A 9287-nucleotide genomic window follows, 5' to 3' on the forward strand; every position below is an offset into this window, starting at 1 on the left:
GACAAGGAGCTCATGTGATAGTGAAAATACCTGGAGGGAAAAAGCAGCGCAACATGACACTGCACTGTTTCTGCTAGCTTTCAATCTTTTTTATAATTGGGGGTTTTATGATATGTGCTTCTGTTTTTACGTTTTGTTTGTTCTTATTGTGCGTTGTTGCTCTGTGCTGTTTATTCGTTAATTTATTATAAAACTGCAGTCAAAAACAATTTTCCCCATGAAGACCAAAAAAACCTGTTTATCTTGATCCAGATGCTGCCACTTTTTGAGCCAAGGCCTGTTCAGCGGTGCCAAAACATGAATTGAAACTGGCATTACCCAAATCTGAGCTTCAATTAAACACTGAAAGTTAGTATCAGCTCAAAACTGACGAAACGTATCTACTGTGAAGGCAAATGAAGTGATTTGATGCCACAAACAAGCAAAACTACCAAAGAACAAGAGTCTACAGCCATGCTAGCAGCTCTGTGAGGCTGTACTGAGCAGCGGCTTGAGCTAAATGCTAACGATAGCAATATTTTGACCTGAAGAGGATCACCAAATTTGTGACAGTTCATCCTGAGGGGCACATGAATGTCTGAACCTAATTTCATGGCAACCCATCCTGTAGATGTTGAGACATTTCAAAACCACAAACATCGACCTCATGGTGGCGCTACAGGAAAAGCCAGGGAATCACTAAAGTCAGAAAGATTCATCCTCTGGGAACTAGGAATGTCTGCAGAAAATGTAATTACAACCCATCCTGTACATGTTGTGAGTTATTTCACCAAAAGCCAAAAATTCTACCTGCTGGTGGCGCTGCAGGGGAAATCAGGGGCTCACCAAAGTCAGGAGGCATCCCTCCTCTGGGGACTATGAATATCTGTACAAAATGTCATGGCAATCCATCAAACAGTTGTTGAGATATGTGGTGGAAAAATGTGACGGACTGCATATAATATGAGAGAATAAACTTCGAAGAACAGCAAAAAATGTTGACGCGACAAGTGCTCTCTCAGCTTCACTTAATTTTTCAAATAATCTGCTACACGTAGTCATGTTTATTTGTTTACTCTGTTTTTGTCATTGTTATGCTGTTAAGCAACCGTATCCAAGGGGTGGGACTTGAGAAAGGGCCTATCCAATATATAAGCCTACTTTGAAATCTGGTTTCTGATTTGAAACCTGATTAAGTACCTAAAGCTGGTGTTGGAGTTTGCATTTATCCTGTTTGTTCTTTAACATCTCTGTCAGTTTGTTTGCCTGTTAAGTGAAGTTTGTCCATGCAGGAGCAGGAGTTCTCATTTCTGCCTGTCAGGTGGGTACTGCCTTTACACAAGGTATTTTAAATATGTTCTACAACGTCCCTTGGATTTGACCTAGAGGCTGCAATGCATGCACGCTCCCACATACACACACACACACACACACACACACACACACACACTCATATGAACTTTCACCTGTTTCTCATATTCCAACATGTGGATCCATGAAAATATTTTGAATACACCTAACTAGTCAGTGAAATAGATCTGCCATTAACATACTTTATAAACAAATTGTTAAGAGAATGCGAGTAGGCTTCTCTGTACTTATTACTGTCATTATTATTGTCATCTTAATTGAGAACACTTAAGTATTTTTTTCCTTTAGCCTTGTTTGTTCATGGGCTGAGTCATTCTGACCCTTTGTCTCGGCTCGATGGGACAGTTTTGTAGTACGTCATCTGCTGCTGTCATTACAAAGAGAAAGTACCTGAGAGGCCACGTGGACGGTGGAAAACTCCGCCACTCCAGATCTCTGTTATTAATTTTGACAGCTGTCTCATTCACAGGAAAGATAAGATCAACTTTATTGATTCCACACCTGGGGAAATTCACTTGTTACAGCAGCTCAACAGTTAAAAGTAGGGGAAGAGAGTGATTGAGTGATAAATCAAAATACAAATAAAATTAAAGTAAAATTAAAATAAAAGCTATAAACTCCTTTTACTTATACAGATATGAGCATGATGGATAATTGCATATATAATTGTATTACACACTGATGAATAAATGAAATGAATGAACATATGTGTATATAATAAATATATTGAAATATTTTTTAAAATGTGTTGTGAAATTAGTTTAAAAATGTATTTGAATATACAGATGGATATATGTATTTTACAATTTATGCTAATACATTGTTACTTTTTCCAAAACTGTATTGATGATTTTAAATAATTGTTTTTAGAGAACATAAAATCAAAGGAAAACGAATCAGTTTTCCATAGACCGATGCATCACATAGTGTCATGTAGATAAACCGGTCTGACCGCCTGACATCATTTGAGGGGGAGGGTGTAGTTTGCTGTAACCTGCAGACATCCACCTGCAGATCCACAGATGAAACAAATGACTTATGCAGACAGATGCAGATGCAGGAGCAGGAGGAGCGGGAGTCAGCGGAGGACAGACACAAGTAAAGGCTCATCTTAGTGACAGACAGAGGATTACAGAACAGAAAAGAATTAAAACTGAAGACTCTGAGCGCTTTGTAGTTACACCATCACATGTGACTCTTCGCCTCTGTCTCCTCTCACAGGGAGAAGATGGTCTGCAGCATCCTGCTGCTCATCACCCTGACCTCCTGTGTCTGTGGTGAGTTTACAATTAACTAACTAAGACATGGTGGGTGTTATACAAGCTGATTCCAGTATTTTTAGCCATGCAAGCTGTGTGGCTGTAGGGATGGCAATGTGGTTCTGCTGGTCAGTCCACCACTTTGGTCCACACTGAAATATCTCAACAATTATTGGATGGATCGACATGACATTTTTTACAGACATTCATGGTGCCCAGTGGGCAATGTATCCTAATGATTTTTCATTTATGACCAAATACCTGCAAAACTTCCCATCAGCCTTAGCCGTACTTTGTGTTCAGTGCTAATTAGCTTGTTAGCATGCTAGCACACTAAACTAAGATGGTGAACATGGTAAACATTGTATCTTCTAAACAGAGCCTCTTGCATGGCTGTAGTCTTGTTAGGCTCAATATATTTTAATTTGAAAAAAAAAAATCAATTAAGGATTCGGCATTTCCTGGCAGCTTGAAACAGCATACCTTTATGTTGAGAAATAAATAAACATTATATATATACAGACAAGACCCAAGGTGTAGGCTGTGCAAAGAGGCCCCTGAGACAATCCAGCACATAACTGCAGGGTGTAAGATGCTGGCAGGGAAAGCATACATGGAGCGCCATAACCAAGTAGCTGGCATAGTGTACAGGAACATCTGCACTGAGTATGGACTGGAAACCCCGAGGTCAAAGTGGGAAACACCTCCAAAGGTGGTAGAGAATGACCGAGCCAAGATCCTGTGGGACTTCCAGATCCAGACTGACAGAATGGTAATGGCGAACCAGCCTGACATCGTGGTGGTGGACAAACAACAGAGGAAAGCCGTTGTGGTTGATGTGGCGATACCAAGCGATGGCAACATCAGGAAAAAGGAACATGAGAAACTAGAGAAATACCAAGGGCTCAGAGAAGAGCTGGAGAAGGCCTGGAAGGTGAAGGCGACAGTGGTACCCGTGGTCATCGGAGCACTCGGGGCAGTGACCCCCAAACTGGAGGAGTGGCTACAGCAGATCCCTGGAAGAACACCAGACATCTCGGTCCAGAAGAGTGCAGTACTGGGAACAGCAAAGATACTGCGCAGAACCCTCAAGCTCCCAGGCCTCTGGTAGAGGACCCGAGCTCGAAGGATGAGACCACCCGCGGAGGGTGAAGGACAAAGTTTTTTTTATATATACTGTATATATATGTATATATGTATATACATGCAAGGTTTTGAGATTTTGTCTTTCAACATTCAAATCTGTAATTAGCAATATATTTTAGGTATACACTAAAGCCAAAGGGCTATCTTCAATTATTGCTTAACTGAATTTATTCACTTAATGTACACATCAGTACTCTGCTTTTAATGTCCATATTTTGTATGAAAGAGATTTCTGGTAAGGTAGATAATGCAGAATACATGAGGTGAGTCATATCAGTAAATTTATGACTCACTTATGTGAGCACGCACTGTTGCGTCTTTTGTTTTGTTACGTCTAGTTTATTTGTATCAGAGTTTACCTCTACGCTTGTTGCACAGCTGAAAGGTGTGGCGTGTGCAGCTGTCTCTGCTGCACCGTCTGCTGTTCACGCCCTGCAGGACTTGAACACAAATACATTGTATGGTTACGCTACAGCAAACAAAGTACTACGACACTGTGATAGTCTTATGGATGAACAGTTTGTGATTTTTGTGTATCTGTATATTTGATCAGTGTAGAGTGTGATGCAACATTTAGAGCATCAGTGGACTTTAATCTCTTTCCTCTCTCCTCCTCTTCCCCTCAGGAGTGTTTGAGCCTCATAACACGGCTCTAAACTATCAGGCAGAGGAGAGCAACAACATCACAGTGGAATGGCGCTTCTCGTCCAAAGCCAACATTTCCCTCCCCTCACTTAAGATCCACTGTTTGTTTGTGTTACCTGAGCTGAAGGTGTTTTATCATCTGGACAACAGTGTTGAGGAGTCTCAGCATGAGCAGTTTGCAGGACGGGTGCAGTGTGACAAAGACGCTCTCAGTACAGGACGCGTCAGACTTCATCTGTCCAGAGTCAGGACTGACGACTCGGGCCCGTACCTCTGCAGAATGGCCACTGAATTCGGCAAGAAGATTAAAGAGTTCTCACTCAACATCACTGGTAAGTCGACTCAAGGTTGTCAAATATATATCTGCTTATAACAGTCTGTCTAATGTTTGCGAACGTGAAAACACATGGACACATTCCATCAGCTGTCGATACAAAAGCAAAAATGTACCTTAAAATGTTTGTTGTCTAGAAATGATTATTTCTCTTTTAGTTAAATTGAATCTTGACAAGAGATTGAACTTTGATAACAGTTGGGTTGTTTACAAAAAGAAGCAGTCTTCATATTTACCTCAGACGCAGACATTATGTGTCCTGTTTGTTAGTTGGCAGACTGTCTTGAAAACCTGTTCAAGGATACGTCTGGTGACATTCTTTATTTTTGTCATTGTCAAAAAATCACATCAGTCAGTCTCTCAGCACTTCCTGAATCCCCCTGCCTGTCTGGAGCTCTCAGCCCATTTGTTCCTACTGAAGATCTAAATCTTTAAAAATGGGTTATAAATATATACTTTCATTTTTTTAAAAAAAGCTCAGTAGTTTCCTAAAACAGCTGGCCACTGTAGTTTTTTAGCAAAAGTTACTCAAACAGGAGGAAATAGTGCATTTGTGGGGCACTATTTTCAGCTGCGGATTAATACACATGTGGTGCTGTAGTGAATATTTCCAGCAGCGAGATGGAACCTTTCAGGTTGGAGGTGGGGAGGTGGAGGAGGTGGAGGAGGTGGGGAGGTGGAGGAGGTGGGTTGCACAATCGTAGATCTGAAAGACAGAATGACTGAAGCTCAGTGATACTTAAAGAACAGCCTCTGAGGACTGATTGGCTCGAAGAATGCAGGCAGAAAGATCATTGGCCAGATATGGTGACATCAGAAATGAATCAAAGGGATTTTCACAGCGTGGGAAAGTGGAAGTGACGTAGTTGACTGAAGCGGAAAAGGCAGGAAAATCGAGTAGAACAAGAACCAGACTTGATTATCAGAACTACAATCGTGGACTAGAAGAAACAAGATATTCCTTCCTGTCACTTGTACTGACTTTATTTAAAACAATGTTTGTGCTTGGCGGACCTTTTTTGTCCTTCACACCTAACAGTAAATACTTTGTGGTGTACTTTAAGTTTTCTGTGAAATGTTTTCTCCTCAGATAAATCACATACAGACACAATAGCTGACGAGCCCAAACCTGTGATACCAAAACCAGCGAGCCGGGGAAGAATCGGCCTCTACGTTGGACTGGGACTGGCAGCGGCAGCAGCAGCTGCACTGGCTGTCTGTCGCTGTACTTCATCATATACTGCACTGCACTCCACCTGAAGCGGAGACAGTAGGACCGAGAAGCTGTGTGCAGTGACACAGACGTGAAATGTTTCAGCTTTCTTAAACTTCTGCTGCCCCCTGCTGCTCTGAAGAGAAATCCACCAGATGGGAGTCTGAAGACAGAACTGGTTCTTCTGTTAGAGCATCACGTTTCCAAGTGATGGATAGAAATCCAAAAACACTCCAGCTGAGTTTCGTGGTGGTTTTCTGCCTCATGGTTACCTGATTCAGTGGTCCCACTGCTGTTAGTTCCTGCCGTAACAGACAGAACAGGCCAAGCTGATAGCAGTGCTCACTCTAAAGCTGGTGAGGATGTTATCTTGGTTCATGTTAAACTGGATGACTTGTGCAGGCACTGGTTGTATTTCTGGTCATCTCTTGTTATTATGTGCTGACTTAAACATCAGATGTACTGTAACACCACGAAGAGTACTGTAATGCCAATTACTGTTGATGCAAAGAGTATAGATTATTGCTCTATTATGAGTTCTACTAAAGTGAAGATGCTGTTAAAGTATCAGCAGGTCTGATAACTTGGTGTCGTTATTGTACAGATCATTTAATGTACATTCAGGGCTTGCTGGATGGTGGAAGAAGGACTTTTACTTAAGTAAAAAACGTAACACCACAGTGCAGAAATACAAGTAAAAGTACAAAGTATTAGCAACAAAATACACTTAAAGTACAAAAAGTAAAAGTACTGATTATGCAGAATGGCCCATTTCAGAATAATGTGTGTTATGTTATTGAATTATAATTATTGATGCATTAATGTGTTCATCACTTTAATGGTACAGCTGGTAAAGGTGGAGCTTATTTTTTACTATACATACTGAGCGTGAATTTCACCAAGGGAGTAGAAGTATAAAGTAGCATAAAATGAAATTGGACTGAAGTACAGAACTTGAAGAAATGCACTGAGTTACTTTCCACCGCTGGTTGTATGTTACAGTCAGCTGCTAAACTATTGTGTAGCTTTAAAAACAAAAACATCATCAGCATGTCTGTAAATATCTACATATGTATACATATATATCTGTAAATATAGACTTTTATACTGTGTTTTATCATCACTGGATCACATGTTTATCCAGTTTTATTCACTTTATCTTATGAGCCTTATTTGAATTGACAAGTGTTTAAGATTTTTATTTACTGAAGTTAAAAAAGTAAATTATTAATTTTCTAATGAATCTTTTAGGAATAAAAATAAATAAATAAAAACTTTGCTGTTTCCATTTTTGCCAGAATATTCCTTTTTTATTTTTCATTATATATTTTCAAGAAACTGATCAGAATCAGAAATACTTTATTGATCCCCGAAGGGAAACTCTTTGTTACAGTAGCTTGCATTTACGTCAGTGCACACAGGAGAAAGTACTACAAACAATATGATACACTATAAACACTATAAAACAGGTCAGAAAATAAGTTAAGTATCAGGTCGGTATAAGTATAAGATAAACTAAGTGTCAAGTACAAAGGGGGTTTACCGGTTGATGGTGATAGTACAGTATAATAATACAATGTAACAAAATAAGTAATAAGTAATAAGCAGAAATAAATAAGAAAAACTCACATGGTAAAACTAGTATTGCACGGGAGTAGTACACAGAATATTGCACAATTATTCAATTATGGCGGAGATGTAATGATCAATGTCCAGTTTAGTGACCTAGGGTCATACAGACTGACCCTTAGAGGGAGGAGTTAAATAGTTTGATGGCCACAGGCAGGAATGACTTCCTGTGGTGCTTTTTGGTGGGATGAGTCTTCTGCTGAAGGCGCTCCTTTGCTTCACCAGCACATCATGGAGCGGGTGGGAGACACTGTCCAAGATGGCACTGTGGTAGTTTAGGTGTTATCACTTCCTGTTTTATTTTGGTAGTATTCTTCTTCCCTTGTGTGTCTTGTGTTTTTACTTCCTGTCTGTGTTTTCCCTCCAGTTTTGATTGTTGGCCCTCCCTTGATTGTTTGCACCTGTGTCTCGTTGTCTCACCTCCCCTTGGGTATTTAGTCTTGGTCTTTTCTTTGTTCTGTGTTGGATCATTGTTGTACACATGGTGTTGTTCCTGGCCGAGCCCTTGATTGTGAGTTTATCTTGGATTCTTTGTTCTCCGGTGGACCTTGTTTGGGATTTTGGATATTGGAATTTGTCTGCTCATTACCTGTCTGCTCACCTCTGCCTGTTCTTGCCTGCATTCCACCCCACAATAAACACGGTAGTTATCCGGCTACTGCACCCTGAGACCGCTTCCTCGTCATCTGCTTTCGGGTCCACATACCTCCATACAGCACCCCTTACGACAGAATGATCCAACCGTCCAGCCGCCGGCTCCCTGTCCCAAGGCCCAGTCGCCGGCTCCAGGCCCAGCCGCTTTGACGTCCTGACGACCCAGTTTATTGTCTAAGTGTACTGCCAGATACTTGTAGTCCTCTACAATGTCCACACTGACTCCCTGGATGGAAACCGGGGTCACTGGTGCCTTGGCCCTTCGTAGGTCTACAACCAGCTCCTTAGACTTTGTCGCATTGAGCTGCAGATGGTTCTGCTCACACCATGCGACAAAGTTCCCCACCACAGCCCTGTACTCCGTCTCATCACCACCGCTGATACTTCCCACCACAGCAGAGTCATCAGAAAACTTCTGAAGGTGGCAGGACTCTGTGTGGTAGCTGAAGTCCGTGGTGTAGATGGTGAAGAAGAAGTGAGAGAGGACAGTCCCCTGAGGGGCCCCAGTGTTGCTGACCACGCTGTCCGACACACAGTGCTGCAGGCGCACGTGCTGTGGTCTGCCAGTCAGGTAGTCCACAATCCAGGACACAAGGGGGGCATCCACCTGCATCGCTGCCAGCTTCTCACCCAGCAGGGCTGGCCGGATGGTGTTGAAAGCACTGGAGTCAACATGCATGAAAAATACACAAATACATCTCTTGGCTGTGTCTTTCCATATTCTAGTCATTAATGCGGAAGAAACATTAAATATCACATACAGCTTTAAATTAAAAAAAAACGTTAAAAAAATAAATATTATTCCAGATTAGCATATTTACATATTATACAAGGAAGATATTGTGCAGATTTCAGGTCTGTCTGATAAGTGACAGTGTGTGATGAGGCGTCCAATCAAAACACTGGACAGCGTAAAGGTGAAGAACAGCGTTTCCTCCATCAGGTCCATTATTTTGTATATCAGCTGTGTACTATGACTCTTATACCACGGCCACTTACTGAAGAATATAAAGGCAGCGTGTGTTTTCATCATTAGCAGCTTTTACACATTGTTGTC

General features: G+C 41.3%; 1 protein-coding gene and 1 long non-coding RNA gene across 2 annotated transcripts; one reads left to right on the top strand and one right to left on the bottom strand.

Moving 5' to 3' along the window:
• The first annotated feature begins 2381 nt into the window (after positions 1-2381).
• On the top strand, positions 2382-7242 carry LOC122870298. The gene is made up of 4 exons (XM_044184447.1): positions 2382-2448; positions 2572-2627; positions 4382-4732; positions 5825-7242. The coding sequence occupies exons 1-4, from the start codon at positions 2399-2401 to the stop codon at positions 5992-5994; spliced, it is 627 nt and encodes a 208-aa protein (XP_044040382.1). The 5' UTR covers positions 2382-2398; the 3' UTR covers positions 5995-7242.
• Positions 6770-9278, bottom strand: LOC122870341. Its single transcript, XR_006376547.1, has 3 exons — positions 8904-9278; positions 8508-8510; positions 6770-7285 (listed from the first exon to the last, which is right to left on the bottom strand). It is a non-coding gene; the product is annotated as an uncharacterized LOC122870341 (long non-coding RNA).
• Positions 9279-9287: the final 9 nt, after the last annotated feature.

Source organism: Siniperca chuatsi, linkage group LG22 (assembly GCF_020085105.1).
Source record: "Siniperca chuatsi isolate FFG_IHB_CAS linkage group LG22, ASM2008510v1, whole genome shotgun sequence".
NCBI classification, from domain to species: Eukaryota; Metazoa; Chordata; class Actinopteri; order Centrarchiformes; family Sinipercidae; genus Siniperca; species Siniperca chuatsi.